The following is a 25,483-nucleotide window of genomic DNA, read 5'->3' as shown; positions in this document are numbered from 1 at the left end:
CCACCCCACCTCCACCCCATCCTTTCTTGGGTAGCTGGGCCCAGGTCCCTCCAGAGTGAGGAAGGGGTCGTCTGCATAAGAAAGCGGCCATCAGGTTGCTGGTGGGCTGGATACCCCATCTTCTCCAGATCCCATCCCCCACCTTCCTTCTCGGGTCCGAAGAAGTACCTGGAGATACCCAACCAGGGCCTTCATGTGTGCACGTGGGTGTACGTGGGGGCAAACCCAACGTGCGTTGTGTGGGTGAGGGACAATGTGTGTGCAGTGAGTGCGCACGCGTGTGATGAGGCCTGAAGGTGAGAGTGTGTGTGTGTGTGTGTGTGTGTGTGCATTCACGCCAGTGAGTGAGGAAGGAGTGTGGGACACCAGTGCCAGTGCAAACTTGGGTGTCTGCGTCGGAACCCCCAGGACGCTCAATGTGCGTGTGTACATCTGTGCACTCACATGTTGCTGAGTGTGAGCCCAGAAACCAGAGGGGCTAATTTCTGGCTCAGAATATCCTCTGTTCCTTCCTAGGGCATGCGCCTGCATGGGCTGGTCAGGGCTGAATGATTTTGAGTCTGAAGATCCCAAAATAGCTCTGGTAGCCTGTGTTCCCCTCCCCCTGCTGGGCCTGGGGCCTCAATGGCCCTTTGTCTCTCTGAAGGCCTGGAGCCCCTGTCGGGGGCTCAGACTCTGACTGGGGCCAGGAAGGACAGGCTGCCTGTGGGTTCCCCTCCTCCAAGCCAGGCCCTAAGCCCCACCCCCGTGTCGGCCGGTGGGCCAGTCTTCCCCTCCATATGAGCATCTGAAGGCAAGCCCATTTGCCCACAGAGACGATCCTTTGCCAGCCCCCACCCCACCCCACCCAGGGATCAGACTCACACTGATCCCTGGGCATGCCCCTCCCACACCCTGGTTCCTTTATCCCGCTCTTCCTGCAGAGCCTACCCGTGATGCTGTGGCAGCGGCAGACAGGGCCCATGTGTGTGGGCATGTGAGCATCGCCTGGGGTTTGACCCCGGGCCCTGTCCATGGGGCCCTCTCTGAGCCAAGGGATGTGGATCCTGGGCGACTGCAGTGACAAGGAAATGGGAAACTGTGTGAACCGCCTGGGCTCACCACACGGTCTCTGGGCTCTGAGCCAAGCCCTGCCCCAGGAAGATACAATGTCAGACCCTGCCCTGGGTGCTCCCAGTCCAGGGTGGCGCCCTGGGGAGCTGCCGGCACTATCTGTATGGTGTGGGCAGTGCCAAGGTCCAGTGAGGTGAGGTAGAGGATGGGAGGCACCCCTGAGAAGGTGAGGCTGACCAGGGGCCAGGGTGTCCAGGTGGTTTGGTGGACTGCTGCTCTGGGTCCATTGCAGTGCGAGGTGAGGGAACCACGTTGTTTATTGTTTTTTCCTGCAAAGTTTCATTAGGTTTCATTAGAACCTCAGGTTCCAGGCTCTAAGAGGTTTGAAGACCTCCGCTGTGGGTGATGGGGGACCCTGACAGGATGGGCTAACCCTGAGTGGGATGTGGCCCTAGTGTGCATGGCCACGGGATGGAAAGGAGTCAAAGGAGATGGACCTCCTAGGACTGGACCCTGGCTGGCTGGCAGGTGGCTGCTCTGGCGGAGGAAGTGGGGGGACGGGCAGAAGGTTGTGGGGGGAGTGTGGAGGAGCCTACCTGACCAGGAAGGTGGGGAGCTCTAGGGACATGTTTGTGACATAGCTGAATACAACATAGGGTGGAGGGACCTTAGGGAGAGTCCAGCTGGATGCTTGGTGGGCGTTGAGCACTAAGATGTCTGTTGGTGCCTTGAGGTGCCGTCACTGTGGACGAGTGGAGAGTTGGCACCAGGAAGGGCTTGTGCCAGGACAGAGCCGCCGCACAGACCTGAGGGAGGGACTGCAGGAAGGGGGTGTGGTCCGTGCTTCTTTCCCAAGGTGGACTGAGACGCGACCTCAGGGGGACCAGGGGTGGCTCTGCTGGCTGTGGTAAGAGCAGTCTGGCTGAAAGGGGGACCTGCTGACCCCGCGTGCAGATAGTCCTCCGGAGGCCTGAGTGCAGTGAGTCTGAGTGAGTGGATGGCCGTGTCTGTTGAGTGTGGGATTGTGTGTAGATGGGCATGACTGAGCACGTATGGGGGTGTGGGCAGCGGGGCAATTAACGTCTTTTCAGCTGGGGTGGGGAGTTGGTCAGCAGTCCTGGGACGGGGCTGGGTGGGCCCTGATCCCAAGGAGAAGAGGGATCCCCTGTGCCTTGGAGGCCAAGCTTCCTCTCCCTGTCTCTCCAGAAAGGGCTGGCCGACTCTAAGAGGGACAGGCAGAGGTCACTGCAGGGCCTCGAAGGCCTGTGACCAGGTCCAGGCTGGAAGCGGCCAGACGTGGTGCGTGTGGCGGTAGGCGCTTAGGGGTCCCTCCCAAAGGACTGTGGGCGGTGGAGGGATGGGGGTGCAGGGGAGTGAAGGTGTTGGTCATAGAGATGACCACCTAGGAGATCCTGGCTGCAGAGGGTGCGACGTGACCGGTGTGGATGATGGGGACGGCGCACGACCCTCGCCCTACCCCCAAGCCGGCAGGAGCTAGGGAAGGGGCGTCCTCAGGGGGCGGATGTGGAGAGGCCTGACTCCGGCCTGCCAGGGTGGGCCACGCGCCCCGGCCCGGCTGTGACGTCACGGCCCCGACGCTCCCTGGTGGCCTCTTGGGGGCGCTCCAGGCTCGCGGGACCGTGCTGGGAGTACCGCGACTATTTACATAATGCTTCTTTACAAGGAACTCATTTGCATGTTCTTCTCACCGTCCCAAGGGGAGGTGGGAAGTACGCGGGTGGTTTGAGGTGTTGCCATCAATTCCTAGGTGGGGGCGGGCCTGTCTCTCCGCCTCCACCCTCCGTGTTGGACCCAGCCCGCTCACCACCTGTGTGTGTACCTGGGGGACCCTTCCCCCCACATGCACACTGCCAGGGCGGGGCCCGCAGAAGCACACACGGTGACACGCACACACAAGCACACGCACACCGCAGCCTAGAATGGAGCCCTGCAGACGGGCCCGAGCCCCGCTGCGGGGAATCAGAATGACCCTCCGGCCCTCCGCCGCGTCCTCGGCCGCTGACACACTCAGTCCGGCCCAGCTCCGCCGGGTGGGCGCGGTAGGGGACCCGCCCAGCCCCTGACCCCGCCCCGCCCCTTCTCCCTCCGCCCACGCCGTTCCTAGCCCCCCACCCCCCCAGCACCTGCCTCCACTCCCCTCCCTCCCCCCGCGCCCACCCGCCCCACGACCCCTGTTCCTTTCCCAGCCCGGCTCCCACCTCATCCCCCGCCCCCCACCCCAGCGCCCCCACCCCTGCTGCTGCCCTCGTCTGCCCCTGCGTTCCCTTTTGTGCCGCCGCCCTCCCGTCCTCTTCCGCCCGGTCCTCTGCGCCGCGAGCCCCGACTCCCCGCGGACACCGGGGTCCCCGGAGGCGTCTTCCTTTGTCTCTGCTCCCCGCCCTCCTTCCGCGGCGCCCCTCGCCCCTCACTCACCGCCTCAGCCCTGGCGAGGGCGACGCGAGCTGGCGCTGCTCGCCCAGAGGCGGGAGCCGAGGCGCGGCCCTCCGAGGGCCGGCTCTTTCTTCTCCCCCTTCCGACGCGCGCGCGCGCTCCTGCTGCTCGCTGCCATCGCCGCTCCCGCCTCTGCTGGGGACTGGAGACCCTCCGCGCCGGCACCCCGCCGCGCCTCCCCGCGGCGCCAGTGCCCCTCGGGCCGGCCCCTCCAGGGTGGCCGGGCGGCCGGGAACCGGGGCTCCGGAGCCCCGCGGAGAGCTCCTGGCACCTACGGCTCCCGGGTTGTGGACACGAGGGGTGGCCGCTGGCTGGCCGTGGTCTCTCCTCCTCTTCCTTCTGAGAATTCTGCACACCTCCCATTATGAGCCTCGGGGGCTGCGGTGGGGTCCTGGTGCTCTCCGGGCAGTGACTGGCACTGAACTTTGAGAACACAGCTGCTGTCAGCTGCCCCAGGGGTCCCAGAATGGGAGGAGTTGCCCCGAAGAGGCCCAAGGGCACCCCTTGAGGAACCCCCACACCCTGAGAGTGGGGACTGAGGAACCCAGGGCCATGCCTCCGCTACCTCTGGAGAGGGACCCCCGGCAGCAGCGCGGGGTCTCCCTGCTGGTGCGATATTTTATGATCCCCTGCAACGTCTGCCTGATCCTGCTGGCCACTTCCACGCTGGGATTCGCGGTGCTGCTTTTCCTCAACAACTGTACGTGGTTGCGGTCCTGAGCCAGGCTCATGTGACCCTCCTGCTGGCTGAGTTCCCCTGCCTCAGCCACCACGAACTGGGGGACAGGCAGGGTCACATAGAGGCTACCAGCTGAGATGTGGCTCAGATGGGCCACCTGCATCTTCTGGGGACAGGATGGGCCATTCTCTGGATCCCTGGGCCCCTCAGAGCTTATCCTTGGGCTCATATGGGGCTGACCCTTATCCTGAGCTGCAGAGACAACTTCCTCTGGGAGCTGGGGAGGAATGGAGCAGCTGACTACACTGAAGTGGGGGCTTGGGCAGGGCCTGGGGCTGGGCTCATCTAGGGAATAGGTGGATGCCCACACCCTTGCTGTTAGGGCCCTGCCTGACAGGTGTCAGGCCATGACCATACAGCTGGAAGGGCAGAGAAAAGCAAGGGCCTCTGCTTTGACTACCCACAGGCTTTGGCCAATCCTCAGGGCTCAGAGTGGGGCCAAGGAAGGGATGGGGTTGGGCCCTGGTAGAGGGGGCAGGTGTGGGAGGGCAGAGGTGGCTCCTCCAGATTGGGCAAAGGGACGGGCTATGGAAAGGCCTGCTCAGAGAGGACTAACTTAGATATTTGTGTTTTTTTTCCAGACAAACCTGGGACCCACTTCACACCAGCGCCCCCCACGCCTCCAGATGGTGAGTTGAGCAGGGGGCCTCAGGTGGTGACACGCTGTACTTGGGAGACTGTGCCTGGAGGGGGCGGTGGCACTCTTGGCCATTCTTGGGGTGTGCACACCAGACATATTAGGTGTATCTGGAGCAGAGAGGAGGCTGGATGACGGAGCCTGGGTCCTTCCTGGGATGTCCACAGTGGTGGACAAGCAGAGGGCATGTGGGGTCCTTGGGCCTGGGCCTGAGCCTGTGTCGGCCATGGGCCATTGCACACAAGCATGGCTCCAACTTCTCTGGGCCTCGGCCTTCCTGGCCGAAAAATTGGGAATAAGTCCTGGGGCCTGCAAGTTATAAGATGGGTCAGACAATATGTGCGAGGGGTGGGGGGTCATGAAGGACCAATGACTGAGGAGGGATTGGAGAGCCTGTCCCTGGACCGAACAGCCTGGGGTTGGCCTTCGTGACCTACTTTGTGGGCTGGGACCTCGCCTCCCTGAGGGGCCTGCTGGTCTGTGGGCCACTGTAATTAAGCTAATGTGATGGGGGAGGGGATGAAGCTATTAGTGCCACAGGAAAGGGCAGTTTGGGGTTCTCTCCTTGGGCAAGGACAGTGAGAGCTTCCAGCTTTGTGCTCAGTACCTGGGCCCCCTGCTGGGTGGGTACCTGCTCAAGTTCATAGAAGTCGCTTATGGAAGGCTATCCATATATGGGATCGAGGCTATAGTGGGCTGGGGGCTGGAGACCACACTGAGTCTCCCACAGGCTGTGGGCAAGAGGCCTGGGGCTGTCTGGATTTAAAGACTGTCCTCAGCCTCCTCTCCTGAAGCCTAAAAGCCTAGAGCATCTCCTTTGCTTTACGTACCTACCAGTCTTCCCTGCAGCTGCACATGTGGGCCCCCACACCCGCATTCTGATCCTACTGCACACTGGGGGACAGCTCCATGCCATGGCCATCATCATCCCTTGAGGCATACACACTGTGTATTTGTGGCCACGGGCAGGGCTTGGGGCATCCATTCCATCCCCCAGCTCAGCCGAGACCAGGAGGGGAGTTAAATATACCCACGCCAGCCGGTGGCTATAAAAACCACTGCTGCCTCCAGCATGGCACATTGTGAGGGGGCCCCTAGGCACGCGGGGAGCAAGACTGTGCAGAGGAGCTGAGTGGCCGGAGAAGGCCTGTAGGAGTCGGAGCTGGGCAAGTGCGGCAGAGCACGTGGCTCGTGGGCATATGGGTGCTCTCCCTGCATTTATGAGGGGCAGTGTACATATGCTTAAGGGCTGATACAGGTGTGGGACTGGTGGTGCCTGGCACGTGCTGGGCATGTGCTTGCATGCCTGTGAGTGCCTGTGTACTTGTGCATGTTTTATGTCCAGTCAAGAAACTCGTCTTGAGCCTCGGTGATTCCCTAGTCCTGGGGGGAGCGGAGAGCACACATGTAGACAGGCGGTTGTGAAGCGGGCATCAAGACTGTGCATGGGAGCAGCCCTCCCCTGACCTCACGGCCTGAGCGTGGCTCTGGGGAAGGAACCCATTTCAGCCTGGACAGGGGATGAGCACCGTGTACTCCAAGCTTCTGCTTTGCCTACGTCGCGTCACCAAATGCTGTAGCTGCCCTGGGAGCCATGAGATCTTCCCCCGCTTTAGAGCCAGGAGGCTGCCCCCTGGGAACTGCCACTCTGACGGGGGTGCAGGCTCCGCAAAGTGGTAGGAAGTGGAAGGGCTTGGACCTGGACCCACCTGTCTGACTTGGGAGTCAGTGTGGGGGCCTCAGCTTGATGGCCCCCAGAGGCACCCTGGCCTCTCCTCTGCCCTCAGCCACCTTCAGTCCAACAGCTAGTCCCAAGGAACCTGTCCCCAAGATGTTTCTGGTCTCCTGCCCCCAGCCCCTCCCCTTGCAGTCCACCTTCCATACACCTGACCCAGTGCTCCAGGCTCGCTTATCACAGGTTAGCTGTCCATCGTCATCATCACCGTCCTTCCCTAGTTATTGTCTTGGGGGGGACAAAGCAGAACCCTGGGCTTTGGAGGGAGAGTGCAAGTCTTGGTGGGCAAGGAACATGCTAGTCATCCAGGAGTAGATGTCTTTGTCCGAGGGATCTGGCTGGACAGAGGTGAGCAGAAGGAGAGTGGCCTGAATCCAAGGGCACAGACACTCTGCCACCAGCCCGGGAGCCTGAGGTGTAATGAGAGAAAGACCAAGTCTTTGGCCATGGGGTCAGGACTCTGGGAGGGACCTTGGTCAGCAGCTCCAGTTGAAGCCAGATAGAGGAATCAGCTGGATATCAGCAAGTGCCTGTGAATTTGGCCTGGGGGTCCCAGGGGCCTTGGGCAAGGAAGACGAGAAGAAAGTGCTGAGGGGAGAGGAGAGGGAGACAGAGGGAGATGGAGAGAGACAGAAGCACGAAGAGGCCTCACAGTGGACAGGCTTTGAGTTTGGTCTGAGCCGGGACAGAGGGGAGGCCAACGTAATGACAGCTCTTGTTCCTGTTATTACTGGGGCAGCTGACACTCCGCCCAGAGCTGCATGCTGGGCACCCTGCAAGCCTCTGCGGGTATTGGCCCACTCAGCCCCACAGTAACCCTGGGAAGTAGGTCCCACTGTCCCCACTCACAGGAAGAGGTACTGCAGCATGACGGGGCGGTAACTTGCCCACGCTCACTGGGCAGGTGAATGCAGAGCTGGTGGTAGCCTGGCTCTGGGATCTGCAGGAGCAGGGACACAGGGGAGCTAGGGCGGAGGAAGGCAGGAGCCTTGGTGGCAGGGACTTCAGGCTGGGGTGTCCACGCTGGCCCCACCCTTGCCTCAGGCCCCTGTTCACTCAACCTGTGTGGGGTGGGGGTGGGGTGGCCAGTCAGACCTGGAGGAGCCTGTGGGCCGTTGCTGCGGCAACAGCTAGCTTCAGCTCCCTTTGGGGCCCTGCCCTCCCCCAGACGGAGGTGCTTTCTCCCTCCTGCCCCACTTCCTGAGCCTGCTGGGAGGCAATGGGGGGAGCCACCCCGCCCTCTCCACCATAACTTATTAATGATAATTAGACCCAATTAAACATGTATTAGATGTAGACAGCTGCAGCCTGTAATGGGCCCACGCGCCTGTGGGTGTGCAGTCCTGGTGGGGGTCCTAAGGAGTCAGCCTGCCTCTCTTCAGGAGGGGCTATCCCTGACAGCTCTGGGTTTAAATGTCTGAGAGCCTTCCGCATTTCTCCAATCCGCAGGACTGTGGTCCCTCACCGGTGGGGGTCAGGAGCAGCCACTTCCTTGGGATGTGCTGGGCACGCGGCAGTTTTTAACTGCAGAGTTAGAAACTAAAATGTTTAAAGAGGAAAATGACGGGTCTGCGGAGCCCCTGTGCTCAGCCTCCCAGAGGAGGTCGCTCTTGAGTGTGAGGTGGGGCAGCAGGACTGGGGAGGAGGTGTGGGGAGGTGAGGACATTTACTGAGGTGGGGGCTCCGGAGGATAGGTGGGGAGGTGGAGGCATGTGAGAGCCTGAGGGGCCTCAGAGAGAGATGCCCCATCAGCTTTCACCTGGGGAGACCTGGGAGGGCTGGAGGACCAGGAACGTTCAAGAAGGCCACATCAAGAAAGCCACAGCTGAGGGACCTGGGGGAGATGCAGGAGGTGAGGGGGCCAGGCAGAGAAAAGCCCAAGAGGCAGGGCCCACATAGAAAAGATGTGGGAAGAAAAGAGGAACATGGGGGGAGGCCTGGGGTTAGGGTGCCGAGGAGGGGCCCAGAGCCAGAGGTGGAGCATGTGACCTGGATCCACAGACCTCCCACCCATCTGCTCGACAACCGTCTGACCTCAGACCAGAGGTGGTGGGGGTGGGGCTGGTGTTGGACCCTGGAGCAGCTCCCAGGAAGGAGCTGGGGCCAGGGCTCTGGGGGCGTAGGTCAGGGGTCGGATGAGGGGCTTTGATTCTGATTTGAGGAGAGGGTGGGCCCCTAAGCAAGGTGGGGCAGATTGCCTGCGAGAGAGTTGGCCTGAGGGTTGGTTTCTCGCTCTGTGTGGGGGGCTCAGGACTCCCTGGTGCTAGTGCACGGTCTGGGAGACGACCCCTCCACAGCGGAGAAGCTTCTGCCGTGAGCAACAGTGCTGGGGCCGGCGGGGTTTGAGAGGGGAAGGGGCCGGGCCCTGTCAGCGTGCGCAGCGGCGTGTGGACGCGGCCTCCCTGGGCACACACGTGTTCCTGCGAGTGCCCAGCACAGAATGCGTGGCCATGCGTGGCGCGGGTGGAGGTGTCCCTGGGGTTAGTGGACGAACACGGTGAGTGCGTCTTGAGGTCTCAGCAGCTGTGTGGACACAGGGAGTGTGCCCAGGTGCCCGCGGCCCGGGGGGCGAGCGGGCTGGGCCCTGACCCTCCCTTCTCCTGCCCCGCCCCCAGCATGCCGAGGAATGCTGTGTGGCTTCGGCGCCGTGTGCCAGCCCAGCGCAGAGGGCTCCGGCCGAGCCTCCTGCGTGTGCAGGAAGAGCGCCTGCCCCGCCCTGGTGGCCCCCGTGTGCGGTTCCGACGCCTCCACCTACAGCAGCGAGTGCGAGCTGCGGCGGGCACAGTGTAGCCGGCAGCGCCGCATCCGCCTACTCAGCCGTGGGCCCTGCGGTGAGTGCGGGCACAGGCGGGCACCCGGAGGGCGGGGGGACGGCTTCGTGACCCCAGCCTGCCCCTCCAGGGTCCCGGGACCCCTGCTCCAACGTGACGTGCAGCTTCGGCAGCACCTGTGTGCGCTCAGCAGACGGGCACACAGCCACGTGCCTGTGCCCGGCCACCTGCCAGGGGCCCCCCGAGGGCCCCGTGTGCGGCAGCGACGGGGCGGACTACCCCAGCGAGTGCCAGCTCCTGCGCCACGCATGCGCCCGCCAGGAGAACGTCTTCAAGAAGTTCGACGGCCCTTGTGGTGAGCCGTGCCCCCTGCACATAGCGCGGCCTCTGCGTGTGCGTGCCCGCCTGGCCCCGCGCCCTGACCTCTGCCCTCCGCCTTCTAGACCCCTGCCAGGGTGCCCACGGTGACCTGAGCCGTGTCTGCCGCGTGAACCCACGCACGCGGCGCCCCGAGATGCTCCTGCGGCCGGAGAGCTGTCCTCCTCGGCACGCACCCGTGTGCGGGGATGACGGGGTCACCTATGACAACGACTGCATAATGGGCCGCACGGGCGCTGCCCGCGGCCTTCTCCTCCAGAAAGTGCGCTCTGGCCAGTGCCAGCCTCAAGGTGGGTGGCTCCTGGAGGAGGCCCAGCCCTGCCACGCAGTGTGAGCTCCGGGCCTGCCTGTGCCCACACTGTCCTGCGCTCCTCCCCGGCGCCCACTCGCCACCCCGTGCGCCCGTGGATGCCCTGCGAGCCCCGAGGTGGGGGCTGGCGGGGCTCCCTGGGCTGTCTGATCTCCTTGCTTCGCCCTCCCAGACCAGTGCGCAGACGTGTGCAGGTTCGGTGCCGTGTGCCTGTCCCGCCGAGGCCGTGCCCGCTGCTCCTGCGACCGCGTCGTCTGTGACGGGGCTTACCGACCCGTGTGCGCGCTCGACGGGCACACATATGACAGCGACTGCTGGCGCCAGCGGGCTGAGTGTCAGCAGCAGCGTGCCGTCCCCGCCAAGCACCAGGGCCCGTGTGGTGAGCACCGGGGGTGGGGGGGCGCCCGTGCTGGCCGCGGGCCGGCCCTGCGTCGCTCCCTGCTGCCTGTCATCACTTACCATCTCCATCCTGACTCACGCTCCTCCTGGGGCCCTGGGGAGGCCGCAGGGCTGCTGTGCATCTGCAGGCTCTGGGGCAGTGGGTTCTGTTAGGGGGTGCCTGGCAGAGACGGGGGTCCTTGTGCAGGCTCCCCGGTGCCCGCGTGAGGCCGTCTTGCCCCGTCACCCTCCAGGCCCCTGGGCCCCCCACCCTGGGGACGCCAGGGCCCCCACAGAGGCAAAGTCTCAGGCTCAGTGTGGGGATGGGGCGTGCGGTGGCTCTGCCAGCCCCCCACTGTGTGTCCGTCGGTCGGTCTGTCCGTCCTTCCAGCTCTCTCTCTGCGTCTGTATTTTCTCCTCTGTCCTTCCTTCCCTCTCTGCTCCGCCTCTTGTGTCTTCCAGCCTGACCTGCTGGCAGGATGAGGTACCGCGCCTGCCGCCAGGAGCCCACGGCCCGAGGTCTGCCCCCGGCTCAGCGGGGGGGTTGGCTCGCTGCTGCCTGGCCTTGCGGTCCTCAGAGCAAGTGGACAGACACCTCCTCCCCTTGGTGGCCCTGGGTGTGACCGCGGGCCACGACTCCTCCCCGCCACGGGGAGAGAGCCCCCCCTACACGTACGGGCGTCCCAGGGCTGCTGGTGGCCAGTGGTCAGTGGCCTGGGTGGCTGCAGAAGCCTGGCCCTCCCTCAGCCCCCTGTGGGCAGCCAGGAAGTTCCTGTGTCGTGGGGGCAGCCCCTCCCCGCACTCAGGCAGGGGGCTGAGGCTGTTTGGCTCTGTGTCCCTGTCTGCGTCCGTCGTGTGTCTGTCCCTTTCTCTGCTGTGTCCTGAGCGTTCGGCTCTTCTCCCCGTCCACTTTCCCTCTGCTGCCCCCACCCTGGGAGAGGGTCTGCTGCGTGGAGCTGGGGGCTTTGTGCGTGAGCCTGGGGGAGCAGGAAGCGCCCCCTGAGTGCCCCTGTTCTCCCCAGACCAGCCCCTGTCCCCGTGCCTTGGGGTGCAGTGCCCGTTCGGGGCGTCGTGTGCTGTGAAGAACGGGGCCGCCGAGTGCGTGTGCCGGCAGGCGTGTTCGGGCGTCTACGACCCCGTGTGCGGTGGCGATGGCGTCACGTACGGCAGCGTGTGCGAGCTGGAGGCCACGGCCTGCGCCCTGGGACGGGAGATCCGGGTGGCCCGCAGAGGGCCCTGCGGTCAGTGGAGGGCAAGTGAGTCTTGCTACGGGGTGGCGAGTCCTGACTGCCACGCTGATGGGGCCTCTTCCGCAGACCGCTGCGGGCAGTGCCGCTTTGGAGCTCTGTGTGAGGCTGAGACTGGGCGCTGCGTGTGCCCCTCCGAGTGCGTGGCCTCGGCCCAGCCCGTGTGCGGTTCTGACGGGCACACGTACGCCAGCGAGTGTGAGCTGCACGTCCACGCCTGCACACAGCAGATCAGCTTGCACGTGGTCTCGGCCGGGCACTGCCGTGAGTGGGGCTGTGGGGCGGGGCAGGTGGGGCCTGCGCCCCCTCGCCGGGGCTGCCCTGATCCCCGCCTGGCTCCGCCCTCCAGAGGCCTGCGGGGACACGGTGTGCGCCTTCGGGGCAGTGTGCTCGGCCGGGCGGTGTGTGTGTCCGCGGTGCGAGCGGCCCCCACCCGGCCCCGTGTGCGGCAGCGACGGTGTCACCTACGACAGTGCCTGTCACCTCCGGGAGGCAGCCTGCCGGCAGCAGACGCACATCCAGGAGGCCCGGGCGGGGCCCTGTGAGCAGGGTAGGCTTGGGGCCGGCTGGCCTGGGCTGCTGCGCGCCAGCCTCGGACAGGACCCCGCGGGTGACCCAGCCCCCTCCCCTCAGCTGAGTGCGGCTCTGGGGGCTCCGGCTCTGGAGAGGACGGTGAGTGTGAGCAGGAGCTGTGCCGGCAGCGCGGCGGTGTCTGGGACGAGGACTCGGAGGATGGGCCATGCGTCTGTGACTTCAGCTGCCACGGCGTCCCGCGGAGCCCGGTGAGCCCCCCACCTCCCCCCGGCTCTGTGCGGGCGGCGAGGAAGTGGCTGTGGCCACCCACACTGACACCGCCCCCCAGGTGTGTGGCTCGGATGGGGTCACCTATGGCACTGAGTGTGAGCTGAAGAAGGCCAGGTGTGAGTCGCAGCGAGAACTGTACGTCACAGCTCAGGGAGTCTGCCGCGGTGAGTGGGCCGTGTGCCTGCGCGCATCTCTTCTTCTCGGGGGTTCGTGTGTGCCGTGGGGGCATGGAGCACGTGGGGTTCAAGGAGCGCAGTGCATGTTCGTGCGGTTGCGAGCTGTGGGAACGAGTGCCCCCAAGCAGCAGGCGTGCATGACGCACCAGCCTGCGGTGCACCGGACGGGGCTTCATGCACTGGCGAGGCCTTCCCTCTGGACAGTCTTTCTTCTGGGGGGACCCGGGTGGCGGTCCAGCAGATACGCTGCATTTACTAGACTTCCAGTGTGCACGGGTGCTCGTGTGGGTACGTGGACTTATGCGTGCACACACACGTGTATCTGTGGGTGTGTTTGACGTGTGCGGTTTGGGAGGAACGTGGGTAGATGTGTCTACGTGTATGTTTTGTATGTGTCTGTGCCAGCTTGTAAAAACACACTAACCAAGCACACTTGGTCCTGGTCGTATGTGTACGTACGCGGCAGCGTGCTCACGATCTCTGGGTGTTCTGCATGTTTTCGGTACTACGTGAACAGATGTGTTTTTGTAAGTGGTGTGGGGTCCTCACCTGTGACCCAAGCTCCAGGTACCAGGTCCCGACAGCCAGGGGAGGTTGTGGTGGAGTGGCCAGGCCCAAGGTGGACATGTGGCACTGCGTGTCGCCCCTCCCTGCAGGCCCCACCTTGGCCCCGCTGCCACCCGCAGCCCCCCCGCACTGCGCCCAGACCCCCTACGGCTGCTGCCAGGACAACATCACTGCGGCCCGGGGTGTAGGCCTGGCCGGCTGCCCCAGTGAGTACTCATGCCCAGCCCCAGCCCACAGCCCGGTGGGGCCGTGTAGCTGCGGTGACCCTACCCCGCCCTGGCCTTGCAGGCTCCTGCCATTGCAACCCGCACGGCTCCTACAGCGGCACCTGTGACCCAGCCACGGGTCAGTGCTCCTGCCGCCCGGGCGTCGGGGGCCTCAAGTGTGACCGCTGTGAGCCTGGCTTCTGGAACTTCCGTGGCATTGTCACTGATGGCCGGAGCGGCTGCACCCGTGAGTGACAGGGGCCATGGTCAGTCCCCAGCCGAGCACTCGCACCTGTCCATCTTGTCACCTGCTCCTTGTCTCACCTGCTCAGACCCTGGCCTGACGCACACCAGGCAGGAACTGGGCCGGGCCCTGGAGCCCGTGGGGAGGCCAGGCGCAGAGCTCAGGTTCTTCCCCCTGCCTCCCAGCCTGCAGCTGTGACCCCCGGGGCGCGGTGCGGGACGACTGTGAGCAGATGACCGGGCTGTGCTCATGTAAGCCTGGGGTAGCCGGGCCCAAGTGCGGGCAGTGTCCAGAAGGCCACGCCCTGGGCCCCGGAGGCTGTGAAACAGGTGAGAGCCAAGCCTGGCGGGGACCTTGGCTCCCCGTGCCAGGGGTGGGGCCGTCATAGGGGTGAGGCCTCTGGAGCCAGCAGGGTCTGCCATGTCTGCCCCAGATTCCTTGGCGCCTGAGACGTGTGCTGAGATGCGCTGTGAGTTTGGGGCATCCTGTGTGGAGGAGGCTGGCTCCGCACACTGTGTGTGCCCAACATCCACCTGTCCGGAGGCCAATGCTACCAAGGTGAAGGCTGGGGCATGTGGAGGGCGGTGGGGTGGGGAGGGGCCTCCCCCCAGCAACCTTGCCCTGTGCCCAGGTCTGTGGGTCGGACGGAGTGACCTACGGCAACGAGTGCCAGCTGAGGACCATCGCCTGCCGCCAGGGCTTGGACATCTCCATCCAGAGCCTTGGCCCGTGCCAGGGTAAGGCCCCACCCACCACCTGAGAGCTGACCGAGAGGGCCTGACTCTGGGCTGACGGCCTGGCCTGGCCCTCCGCTCAGACTCTCTTCCCCCTGCAGAGGCTGCTGGTCCTGGTGCACCCCCAACATCTGGACCCGTGGCCACGTCAGGGCTCAGCGTGAGCAAGGCGCTGCCGTCCCCCCCCGGCGCCCTGCCCCGGGCTCCCAGCAGTACCCCTCCCAGCCAGCCCACGCCTCGACCCTCACCGGGGCCGTGGACCACTGCCGGCATCCCCAGGACGACCCCGAGGCCCGTGCTGACCATGCCCCCCACGGCCGCTGCCACGGCCAGCCTCGCCACGTCGGCCTTTGGCGAATCTGGTAGTGCTGACGGGAGTGGTGATGAGGGACTGAGCGGTGACCTGGAGGCCAGTGGGACTGGCTCAGGGGGTGAGCATGGGCTCAGGGATGTGGGGGACGGGGCCCAGGAAGGCTACCTCTGGGGCCAGGCTTAGACTGCACCTCCCCAGGACTCGAGCCCCCCGAAGGTGGCAGTGCTGCGACCCCTGGGCCACCCATGGAGAGGGCTTCTTGCTACAACGCACCTTTGGGCTGCTGCTCAGATGGCAAGACGCCCTCGCTGGACACAGAGGGTTCCAACTGTCCTGGTGAGTGGGTAGCCGGTGGCTGGGGTGGCACGTGAACCGTGGCCTGGACACGCCAGGAACGCTGTCTCCCCTCCCAGGCAGGAGGCCTGCCCGGCAGGTGGGCACTCAGGGCTTACGGTGTTCTGATTTTGGCACACACATGTGCGAGGTCTTGGGCATTCAGCATGGGCATGCACACGTGTGGGTGCCCAGGACCCTGCAGCTAACTTGTCTTTCCTGTTGCAAGCCGGCCTGGAGCTCTGCTCCAAGACGTCTGGTAACTGATACCAGCCCCGCCCCAAGACCCCACTAACCTCATGACCATCTGACTAACCTGCCCTGCACCCCGTGTGGCTTGCTGCTGGGGCCTGAGCCTGTGGCCCACCCAGAGGCCAGGCAGGTGCCGGGCAGGGCCTCACTGCCCCCTCCCCCACAGCCACCAAGGCGTTCCAGGGTGTACTGGAGCTCGAGGGGGTCGAGGGGCAAGAGCTGTTCTACACACCGGAGATGGCTGACCCCAAGTCAGAGCTTTTTGGGGAGACCGCTAGGAGCATCGAGAGCACAGTACGTGCAGGGCCCACAGGGCAGGGGTGCAGCCCTGCCCAGCCACTGGCCTCCCCCCCCAGGACAGACCCAGAGAGGCGCTGGAGAGGGAGGGCCTGACAGCCTGGCCTGGGCAGCTCCCCAGAGCCCTCACCACTGCCCACCCACAGCTGGATGACCTCTTCCGGAACTCAGATGTTAAGAAGGACTTCCGAAGTGTCCGCCTGCGGGACTTGGGGCCTGGCAGCTCAGTCCGAGCCATTGTGGACGTGCACTTCGACCCTGGTGAGTCCCCTACCCCGGGCCCTCCCAGGAGGTGGTAGGCGTCTGTGCGGGGCTCCCCCATGCTCCGTGTCCCCTCCTTCTCAGCCACAACCTTTAGGGCGTCTGATGTGGGCCAGGCCCTGCTCCGGCAGATACAGGCTTCCCGGCGCCGGGCCCTGGGGGTGCGGCAGCCCCTGCGGGAGCACGTACGCTTTATGGACTTCGGTGAGTGCTCAGTCTGGCCAAGTGCTGCCGCTCGCCTGCCCCTTCCCCGCTACCCTCAGGACCCTGCCCTGGCTGGCCCTCCCTGAGCTCTGCTTTCTCGGCCCTGACTGCCCCTCTACCCTCAGACTGGTTTCCCGCGTTCTTCCTGGGAGCCACCACAGGAGCTGCCCCTGCTGTGGCCACGGCCACAGCGACCACTGTGGCCCACGTGCCTTCTGCTGTGACCCAGCGGGCCCTCGACCCCAGCCACACAAGCCGGCCTGTTGGCAGGACCACGGCCCTGCCCACCACACGCCAGCCCCCCACCACTGCCCCCCGTCGCGTGCCTGGACGCCGGCCCTTGCCCTCAGGCCCCCAGCAGCCGCCAAAGCCCTGTGACTCCCAGCCCTGCCTCCACGGGGGCACCTGCCAGGACCAGGACTCGGCTGGAGGCTTCACCTGCAGCTGCCCAGTGGGCAGGAGGGGTGCCGTCTGTGAGAAGGGTAAAGGTCATCCACGCCGGAGAGAGGCGGGGAGGCAGATGGAGGGGAGGGGGCGAGGGTCGGGGCCAGGTCGGGCCAAGCCACGGTGGAGAGCTGGGGACTAGGCAGAGGGGACCCAGGTTGGGGTGAGGGGCAGGTTGGATTCCCTGCCCCAGAGCTGGGGCCAGGGCCAGCTTGGGGATTCAGGGCTGGGGCTTTCAGGCTGGAGGAGAACCCCGAGCGGGGCCGGGCTCCTCCGTGCCCCTCCAGCGGGTCCCTCCCTGTCTCCCTGCAGCACTGCACCCCTCTGTGCCAGCCTTCGGGGGCCACTCCTTCCTGGCCTTCCCCACCCTCCGTGCCTACCACACACTGCGCCTGGCACTGGAGTTCCGGGCGCTAGAGCCCCAGGGACTCCTACTCTATAACGGCAATGCCCGGGGCAAGGACTTCCTGGCACTGACTCTGCTGGGGGGCCGTGTGCAGCTCCGGTGAGTGGCCAGGGCGGGCCAGGCGGAGGGGGCTGTGGGGGTGGGGGCGGTCAGGAACGGGGCCAAGGCGGGTGAGGGGTGAGGGCGGGAGGCTGAGGTTGGGCGGTGGCCCTGGGCCCCTCCGGTTGTCCTGAGGGCCTGCTCCCATCCCCCAGGTTTGACACCGGCTCAGGGCCCGCAGTACTGACCAGCTCGGTGCCCATAGAGCCCGGCCGCTGGTACCACTTGGAGCTGTCTCGGCACTGGCGCCGGGGCTCGCTCTCAGTGGATGGGGAGACCCCTGTTCTGGGCCACAGCCCCAGCGGGACTGATGGTCTCAACCTGGACACAGACCTCTTTGTGGGCGGCGTCCCGGCGGACCAGGCTGCCGCGTGAGCACCAGGGAGGGTGGGGCACCCCAGGCCCTGGGCCCCTGACCTTGGTCCTGACCCCTGACTCTTGGGCGGCATCCAGGAGGCCCAAGCGACTTCTGAATAGCAGAGTGGGTGCAAGGATGAGTGTGGATGATGGCAGTGACCCTGATTTGATCCCGATCCTGATTCTGTCTCCTGGGTGGCATCCCTCAGCCCCAGGCTGCCGTGTTACCACCAAGGAGGGGCTGGGCTGGCCCTGACCTTCAGTCCTGAGCCTTGACCCTCAACCCACTTCTTGGTTCTGTCCTGTTTGTGGGACTGGCCATCCTGGGAGCACCGACAGTGGGGAGCAGCCCTGATCCTGGCTGGTTGGGGGGTGCAGTGTTAGAGCTGGCTGTGAGAGGGGGCCTGTGGTTTCTGGCCTCTGGTGCCTGACCCTCCTCCTGGTGGCAGGGTGCTCGAAAGGACCTCCATTCGTGTTGGCCTCAGGGGCTGCATCCGCCTGCTGGACGTCAATAATCAGCGGTTGGAGCTCAGCAGCTGGCAGGGGGCTGTAACCCGAAGCTCCGGTGTGGGCGAGTGCGGGGACCACCCCTGCCTGCCCAACCCCTGCCTCGGCGGGGCCCCATGCCAGGCCCTGGAGGCTGGCATGTTCCACTGTCAGTGCCCACCTGGCCGCTTTGGTGAGGGTGGAGCCTGGGCTGGGCACAGGGTGGGGGGCATGCCTGTGTGTCTGTGGGCATGGGACCCCATCGTGTCTCCTTCCAGGTCCAACCTGTAGTGTTGACAAGAACCCCTGTGAGCCCAACCCCTGCCATGGGGCAGCCCCTTGCCGCGTGTTGCCTGAGGGGGAGGCCAAGTGCGAATGCCCCCAGGGACGGGGGGGCACCATCTGCCAGACAGGTGGGGGCACTGGGCTGTCAGTACAGGGAGGAGGGTGGGGATGAGGAAGTCGGGGTTAAGCATTAGGGTGTGGGTTCTGGTTGGGGTTAGGATCGGGGTTCAGGCTAGCGTTAGGGCTGGAGTTTAGCCTGGGGCTGGCAGGTCAGTGGAGTTACAGGGAACCCCAGGGGTCAGGGCCCAGCCCCCCCATGTGACTGCTGTCTTGTCCTCCACAGTCTCTGAGCGGGATCATTCCCAGCCCTTCCTGGCTGACTTCAGCGGCTTCTCCTACCTGGAGCTGAAAGGCTTGCACACCTTTGAGCGGGACCTAGGGTCAGTAGGACAGAGGGGGGGATGAGGGGAAGCATCCCCCCAACCCCTGTCCAGCCGGGGGGTAAGGGGCCGTTGCGAGGCCCCCACCTGACCGCACCGGACCCCCAGGGAGAAGATGGTACTAGAGGTGGTGTTCTTGGCGCGTGGCCCCACCGGCCTGCTCCTCTTCAACGGGCAGAAGACAGACGGCAAGGGGGACTTCGTGTCCCTGGCCTTGCGTGACCGCTTCCTGGAGTTCCGCTACGACCTGGGCAAGGGGGCAGCGGTCATCAGGTGCGCCCTCACCTGTGGGCATGGGGTGGGGCTGGGGGCACTTGGCTGTGTCACCCAGGCTCCTGGGTGGGCACTCTGGCAGGGCCCAGAACCTGCTCATGGCACCCCCTGCTCGCCAGGAGCAAGGAGCCAGTGGCCCTGGACACCTGGACCAGGGTCTTACTGGAGCGCAACGGCCGCAAGGGCGCCATGCGGGTCAGTGACGGGCCGCGCGTGCTGGGGGAGTCCCCGGTGAGTGTCCCCAAGGCCGTGGGCCTCCCACCAACTCCCCTGCCTCCTTCCTCCTCCCTCTCCTCCTGGGAGGCACGGCAGCCCCCACCCCACAGCTGGCTCTCACTGAACTGTTTTCTCCCCCGTCTGTCCTGTGCCTCTGTCTGTCTGTCTGCTCTCTGCCCCCACTGCTCTCTGGCCCTTGCTCTGCAACCCCCACCCTGCTCTTCGGACGTCAGAAATCCCGCAAGGTACCGGTCTCTGCTCTCATTCTACTCATTCATCTTCTAGAGTAGCTCCTGCCCCCACTAAGTCTCCACATCGGCCACGTTTGTGTGATTAACTCTGCCTCCTAGATAGGCTGGTGGGCGAGGGGGTGGGCCCCTGCAGGCCAGTGGGGCCGCTGATCTGGGGCCCAGCGTCCTTGTCTCTGCCCAGTGAGCAGGCTCCACAGCCCCCTCACCCGGCCTCTCCCCCCAGGTGCCACACACAGTCCTCAATCTGAAGGAGCCGCTCTATGTGGGAGGGGCCCCTGACTTCAGCAAGCTGGCCCGGGCAGCCGCAGTGTCCTCCGGCTTCGACGGCGTCATCCAGCGGGTACCTGGGGCAGGGGTGGGGCCCATCCCAGCCAGGGGCTCTCTGCAGCGTCAGGGGTGGTAGAGCCTCAAGGGGGGGCCCATCCCAGAGGGGCCTCTGTCCTGGGGTGGGGGCTACTGTGGTAGGGAGGACAGCAGGCCAGACAAAGGTTCTCTACCTCTTATGCCCCCAGGTCTCCTTGAAAGGCCAGGAGCTGCTGACCCAGGAGCACGTGGTTCGGTCCGTGGATGTCTCGTCTTTTGCCCACCACCCTTGTACCCAGGCCTCAGGCCACCCGTGCCTCAATGGGGCCTCCTGCCTCCCTCGGGAGGCCTCCTACGAGTGCCTGTGTCCCGGAGGCTTCTCCGGGCTTCACTGCGAGAAGGGTAAGAAGGGTGAGCGGTGCCCGGCACCTGGCTGAGGCTGGCTGGGCTGGAGCCCCACCGGAGGCAGCCCTCACCCCCACTATCTCTCAGGGCTGATCGAGAAGTCAGCAGGGGATGTGGACGCCCTGGCCTTTGACGGACAAACCTACATCGAATACCTCAATGCTGTGACTGAGAGGTAACGTGCCACCTGGGAGTGGGCGCCCCCTCCGCCCTCTACCATCTGTCTGGCCCTATCTGTGCACGCTGTGCAGGGTAAGACGCCGGACCCTCCACACCCACCCTCTGCTTTGTGGCCGGGAGGGGAAGGCCCAGGGTCCCCCCAGCTCGGCCGGCCCACCACCCGCCTCCACCCTCCTTCCTTCTCACCACCTCTGTCTCTTTGTTTCCAAGCGGACTGACCAATGAGATCCCAGCGTAAGTAGCACCTTGGCCCCCACCCCACCTTCACTCTGCGCCATTCTCAGCTCCTCATCCGCGGCAGCACATCCCGAGCCTCACCCCCACCCCACGGAGGGCGAAACTTTCCACCGCGGTGGAGGAGAGTGGGCTTAGGGGGTTGTCTGTGCGCCGTGAGGCTCAGTTTCCTAGCTTGGGAGCGGGGAGCCGTCACCCCATGCCCCCCGGAGCCCCTGCCTCGACACGAGGCCCCGGCATCGCGCGTGTGCGTGTGTGCGGGTGTGCATTAGAGTGCGGGCGCGTCTGAGCGTGTGGGCGCACGTGCGTCTGTGTGCGTGCACATGTATGTCATGTGCACGCGTGTGTACACACATGCACACGTGTGTTCAGACATCCAGGGGCCTCTCCCAGGCAGGTGAGCCCTCAGCTTCGCCTCTCGATCTCTTCACTGGGCCCGGGTCATGCCCACCAGCCCTGTGGATACACACATGTCATGCCCTGGGGTCCTGTGTATCTTCTGTGGGTGCTTGCTCTCTCACTCTCCGTTGCTAGAAAGGGGATGTGGGGAAGGGCTGCCGGGTACCCCCACCCTCCGACCCTACACTACAGCCTGTCTGTCCCCTGCTCACCTGCTTCCCCTCTCTTCCGGCTTCTAAGTCCTGATGCTCCGGATTCCGGGGCCCTTCCCAGGTGAGCAGTGGCACCCAACCCCCGCTGTCTGTCTGCCTCATTCGTCTGCCCGTGTGTCTGCCTGTCTGGTCCCACCTCCTACCATCCATCTCTTGGCCTATCTGTCCCATGTGGGTGTCCACCCACCTGCCCATTCAGTCTCCCCGGGTCTCCTCACAGCTGCCGTCATGGCCCTTGCCCTCCCACCTCCCGCACGCCGTCCCTGGCTGCCCTCCTGGAGGCCCTGACCGTCTCTCTCCCCACAGTGAGAAGGCCCTGCAGGGCAACCACTTTGAGCTGAGCCTGCGCACGGAGGCCACCCAGGGGCTGGTGCTGTGGAGTGGCAAGGCCACGGAGCGGGCGGACTACATCGCGCTGGCCATCGTGGATGGGCGCCTGCAGCTGACCTACGACTTGGGCTCCCAGCCCGTGGTGCTGCACTCCACCGTGCCGGTCAACACCAACCGCTGGTTGCGGGTCAGGGCACATAGGTCAGCGGGGAGCCCAGGGCACACCAAGAATAGCGGCGGGTGGTGCCTGGACTTGCCCAGCCAGGGCGTGCCCGGTCACTTGTAGCTAGGGCCCAGGTTTGAGGTGGGGGCAGGGCAAAGTGCCCGACTCGAGGCCACTGCCAGTGATGGGGGAGGGACAAGAGGACAAAGGAGAAGCAGTTATGGCCAGGGACTTCCTGATCTGAAAAGGGAGTCCTTGCTCTGCCCACACGCTGTTTGGAGACCTGTCCATGGTGTCTGAGCCTGGTCACCCCCTACAGCAAAGTTTAACCCACATGAGTTCCCCCTGCCCTAGCCACCGGTGCTCTCCTGGGCATCAGTGCCACCTCCTTCTGGCCCCCAGGCGTGATGGTGGTGGGCCCCAGGGTGGGACTTCTGGGAGGGATGTGGGGCTCAGGATCTGGGGGTGGCAGCGGTGCCTCTGGAACCACCTGATGATGGCCTCATCCCACCCCACCCCCAGGGAACAGAGGGAAGGTTCCCTTCAGGTGGGCAACGAGGCCCCTGTGACTGGCTCTTCCCCACTGGGTGCCACACAGCTAGACACAGATGGAGCCCTATGGCTGGGTGAGTGTTTGGGGGAAGGCCAGGGGAGGGGTACCCAAGGGTCTCAGAATCTCTGAGGGACAGACCCTGTCCCCTGGGGCTGCAAACTGGGAGTGCCACCTGAGTCAGCCCGTCCAGGACAGCAGACCAGCTGGCCAGGGTAGGGCCCTGTCCCCTCCTGTCTTAGGCCCCGCTCTTCCCTGGGTGACTGTGGCGCCGGGAGGCCGGAGCCTGTCTCCTGGTCACGTGGTCTCCCCCTCCCCCCAGGGCACTGACAGGCTTCGGGTAACTCACTTGGTCTTTCAAGTACCTGTGGGTCTCTCTGCTGGCTAGTGCCCCAGATTGCCCATCCCTGAGTCACAGCCGGGTGGCCTTCCTTCTGTCTTCCTGCAGGTGGCCTGGAGAAGCTGCCCATGGCCCAGGCCCTGCCCAAGGCCTACAGCACAGGCTTTGTGGGCTGCCTACGGGACGTGGTGGTGGGTCAGCGCCCGCTGCACCTGCTGGAGGATGCTGTCACCAAGCCGGAGCTTCGGCCCTGCGCCACCCCATGAGACACACCACAGCCCACCACCCACCCTGTTGTCATTATTTTCTATTTTTGTAAACTCATTGCTTTTTTGATATGGTTTTCTTGCCTATGTGTTGGCCAGAGGGACTGCTGGACCAGCCTCCCTACCGTCCAAGCAGACAAGCTACAGAGACAAACTGTGTCACGGGACTTGCAGGGGGAGATGACGCGGGCAGCATGGAGGGCTTGACTCCAGCGGCAGCCTCAGGATGTGTCCCTCTACCTTGGGCCACTGTGTCTCGGCCCCTCGTGCTGTGCCTCCCCCGTGTGTCCACCCGTGCTGGGCCTGTGTCCCCAGAGCAGGAAGGCGCTGCTGGGGCTTGAGGGGGCCCTTCCTCCATGCAAGCCCTAAGGGGCCTTTCTGGGTTCCCATTTGAGCTGCTCCTCCTCCCTGGGTGTGCTGTAGGCCAGGGCTAGCCTCGAGCCCAGACTGGCCCCTCCCAGGCCTCCTGTGCCAATACTGTGACTTCACAGCAATGTTACTATTGGGGCTCTACTGTACCCCTCCCTTCACCCGCGTCCACCAGTCCCAGAGCGCTGGGGAACAGAGGCCAGGCCCAGACCTGGTCAGGGCACCTTGGCCCTTCGCTAGCCCTGCCTGTCTACCCAGCCACCCTGGACATAGCTGTGCCCCGCCCCCAGATACCCCAGCTCTCATTAGCAGTCCTAAGAGGGAGCAGGGCTGCTGTGTGATGCGGTGGATGCCCACTGCCTCCTTGCTTGGGTAGCTGGCATCCCCCTCTCAAGGATGGATGTCTGGGCCTGACCACCAACCTTTCTGCATTGATTTTAGTTGATACCTGGGGTGACAGGGCCATCGTCCCTCCCGTCCCGGCCCAAGGGCAGCTGAGCACACCATACAGCAAACTCTCTCTCTGGTTCTGGTGTGACGGGTGTCACTGTCCAAGACCAAGGCCAAGGGGTGGGTGTAGAGGCAGCAGAGAGAACTGCAATATTACGCCCATCCCACCTGCCCCCCCACACACACCCTGCCCTCCTGTGGGAGTGGCAGCCCCAACCCTCCCACAGCTGGGAATGGGCCATTGAGCCCAAAGGCTGGAGGGAACATATGTCATGTTACTAACTCCAGTCTGTCTGTGTCTGTGTCAATCACCGTGAAATAAAGTCTGAACACTTTAAAAGAGGTGCTGGCATCTGTCTACATCAGACACGTCCCCGAGCCCTGCCTGGCCCAGGGACCACCCACCTTGCTGGCTCCTCTCCTGTGGCTTCTTGTTCAAGTTTGTGATACAGCACAGGCTTTAAGCTCTCTTAGGAAGCCCTGGATGGAGAAAAGGGCCTTGCACTGGGGTGTAGGGCTGCTTTTTTGCAGAGTGCACACTGTTATGCACTGGGGTAGGGCCCGTGGAGGCAGCACACCAGGTGGCCTTGCAGGTGACCGGTCTTGCCGGCAGCAACCCCCTATGAGTGCGTGTGCATGTGTGTGTTTGCACACGTGTTTTCTACATCAGTACGTGAGCACAGGATGGGAAGGGGGGCTGTGAGGAGAGTGGGAAGATTGTACTAAGGGCAGGGGGGTTGGGGGCAGGGTAGGTGGGGGGTAGGAGGGCCTGGGGGTGCAGCCAGGGTGAGTGGGGCGGGCAGCCTTTTTCATTGGCCCAGGTAGGAGGGCGACTTGGCTCTGCTGGGAGACCAGCAGCAGGAAGCCCTGAGATGGGCTGGCCCCGTGGAGCTGTGACCAACCAGCCCCATAGCAGCTGTGAGCCTCTAACAAGGAACAGGGGAAGAAGGGAGAGTGAGTGTCCTCCTCCCTGGAACTCCTGACTTTTATAAAGGATAACTGTTCCTTTTTTGTTTTTTTTTTTTTGTTAATAGAAAAAAAGCAGAAAATGAATATAAGAAAACAAAAATACCCATACACTCAGCACCCGGGTGACCTGTTAGCCCATGGGCATTCACATTTTCATCCATTATTCTTTAACTTGTTTGTTCAGGCGATGTGTGTGGAATGGAGGCTGTCAGCTGTCAGGTGCTGTGGATGGGGGAGGAGCGTGGCCCTAAAAGCCAAGGTGCTAAGGAGAGATAAACAGGTGATGATGCAGGGTACAAGCGGCAGGACTAGCCTGAGGCTCCAGGAATACCTGGTACTCGACCGAGACCTGAGGGTAAGCAAGCTGCTGGAGCAAGGGTGTGAAGACCTGCGGTGGGGCAGGAGGCATCTACATCCGAGCAAGTGCCCTGCGGCTGGAAGGTGCTCTGAGCAGAAAGAGGAAGTGCAGGCCCAGCCCAAACAGCTGGAGGCCCGGTAGGAGCAGGCAAAGGTGGGCAGGACGGATCCTGTGGGACCCAGCTAGGCTGGGGATCTGTCTGAAGAGCTGCAGGGAGCTCCTGGAGGGGTTTGAGCCAGAGTCGGTCAGACTTCATGAGATGTCCTGCTGTGTAGGACAGAGTGCTGGGGCCCAAGTACTAATAAAGAGAAGAGAGGATTTTGGAGCAGAGTGGATAGGCCTCTGCGGGGCTGGGCGGTGGGGCCCTGATGAAGGCACTGGAGCACCTGGGTGTACCACCCTAATGCATCTGGAGGGGCTGGGCTGGAGGAGCTGAGAGCCAACTCACCAGAGACCAGGAAGCCATGTAGTACCAGGCGGAGGGGACGCTGAACATAAGGGAGCCCAGCAAGTGGGCTGCTCTGGGAGTCAAGTGAGGGGAGAAGAGGCTCTCACACCGGGAGGTCACGGAGAAGGTGGGCCAGTGGGGCCAGGAGGACCAGGAGTGT

The 25,483-nt window shown here is 64.3% G+C and overlaps 1 protein-coding gene across 9 annotated transcripts in view; it reads left to right on the top strand.

Annotated features, from left to right (window-relative positions):
• The window catches only part of AGRN (agrin), a 34,397-nt gene extending 10,509 nt beyond the window's left edge, over positions 1–23,888 (top strand). The window contains exons 1-38 of one of the 9 annotated variants that reach the window (XM_036110175.2): positions 3,536–4,204; positions 4,825–4,872; positions 9,231–9,446; positions 9,517–9,741; positions 9,830–10,054; positions 10,247–10,453; positions 11,475–11,693; positions 11,769–11,963; positions 12,049–12,249; positions 12,333–12,481; positions 12,562–12,667; positions 13,336–13,452; positions 13,535–13,699; positions 13,882–14,025; positions 14,130–14,254; positions 14,328–14,433; positions 14,514–14,861; positions 14,942–15,079; positions 15,495–15,622; positions 15,772–15,886; positions 15,971–16,090; positions 16,216–16,572; positions 16,847–17,039; positions 17,195–17,410; positions 17,846–18,075; positions 18,161–18,295; positions 18,511–18,607; positions 18,716–18,880; positions 19,000–19,111; positions 19,330–19,341; positions 19,571–19,687; positions 19,860–20,052; positions 20,143–20,230; positions 20,446–20,469; positions 21,109–21,141; positions 21,387–21,611; positions 22,096–22,199; positions 22,572–23,888. In XM_036110175.2, coding sequence (XP_035966068.1) covers positions 4,057–4,204; positions 4,825–4,872; positions 9,231–9,446; positions 9,517–9,741; positions 9,830–10,054; positions 10,247–10,453; positions 11,475–11,693; positions 11,769–11,963; positions 12,049–12,249; positions 12,333–12,481; positions 12,562–12,667; positions 13,336–13,452; positions 13,535–13,699; positions 13,882–14,025; positions 14,130–14,254; positions 14,328–14,433; positions 14,514–14,861; positions 14,942–15,079; positions 15,495–15,622; positions 15,772–15,886; positions 15,971–16,090; positions 16,216–16,572; positions 16,847–17,039; positions 17,195–17,410; positions 17,846–18,075; positions 18,161–18,295; positions 18,511–18,607; positions 18,716–18,880; positions 19,000–19,111; positions 19,330–19,341; positions 19,571–19,687; positions 19,860–20,052; positions 20,143–20,230; positions 20,446–20,469; positions 21,109–21,141; positions 21,387–21,611; positions 22,096–22,199; positions 22,572–22,729 — 5,904 coding nt within the window. In that variant the 5' untranslated portion in view covers positions 3,536–4,056 and the 3' untranslated portion in view covers positions 22,730–23,888. Of the gene's footprint in view, positions 1–3,535; positions 4,205–4,824; positions 4,873–9,230; positions 9,447–9,516; positions 9,742–9,829; positions 10,055–10,246; positions 10,454–11,474; positions 11,694–11,768; positions 11,964–12,048; positions 12,250–12,332; positions 12,482–12,561; positions 12,668–13,335; positions 13,453–13,534; positions 13,700–13,881; positions 14,026–14,129; positions 14,255–14,327; positions 14,434–14,513; positions 14,862–14,941; positions 15,080–15,494; positions 15,623–15,771; positions 15,887–15,970; positions 16,091–16,215; positions 16,573–16,846; positions 17,040–17,194; positions 17,411–17,845; positions 18,076–18,160; positions 18,296–18,510; positions 18,608–18,715; positions 18,881–18,999; positions 19,112–19,329; positions 19,342–19,570; positions 19,688–19,859; positions 20,053–20,142; positions 20,231–20,445; positions 20,470–21,108; positions 21,142–21,386; positions 21,612–22,095; positions 22,200–22,571 lie in introns of those variants that run through there. The other 8 variants (XM_036110176.2, XM_036110173.2, XM_078073953.1 and 5 more) reach the window with 8 other exon arrangements.
• Positions 23,889–25,483: the final 1,595 nt, after the last annotated feature.

The sequence above is a fragment of the Halichoerus grypus genome, chromosome 5 (assembly GCF_964656455.1).
Source record: "Halichoerus grypus chromosome 5, mHalGry1.hap1.1, whole genome shotgun sequence".
NCBI lineage: Eukaryota > Metazoa > Chordata > Mammalia > Carnivora > Phocidae > Halichoerus > Halichoerus grypus.
Note: the sequence above shows the minus strand (reverse complement) of the source record. Positions and strands in the feature narration are given on the sequence as shown.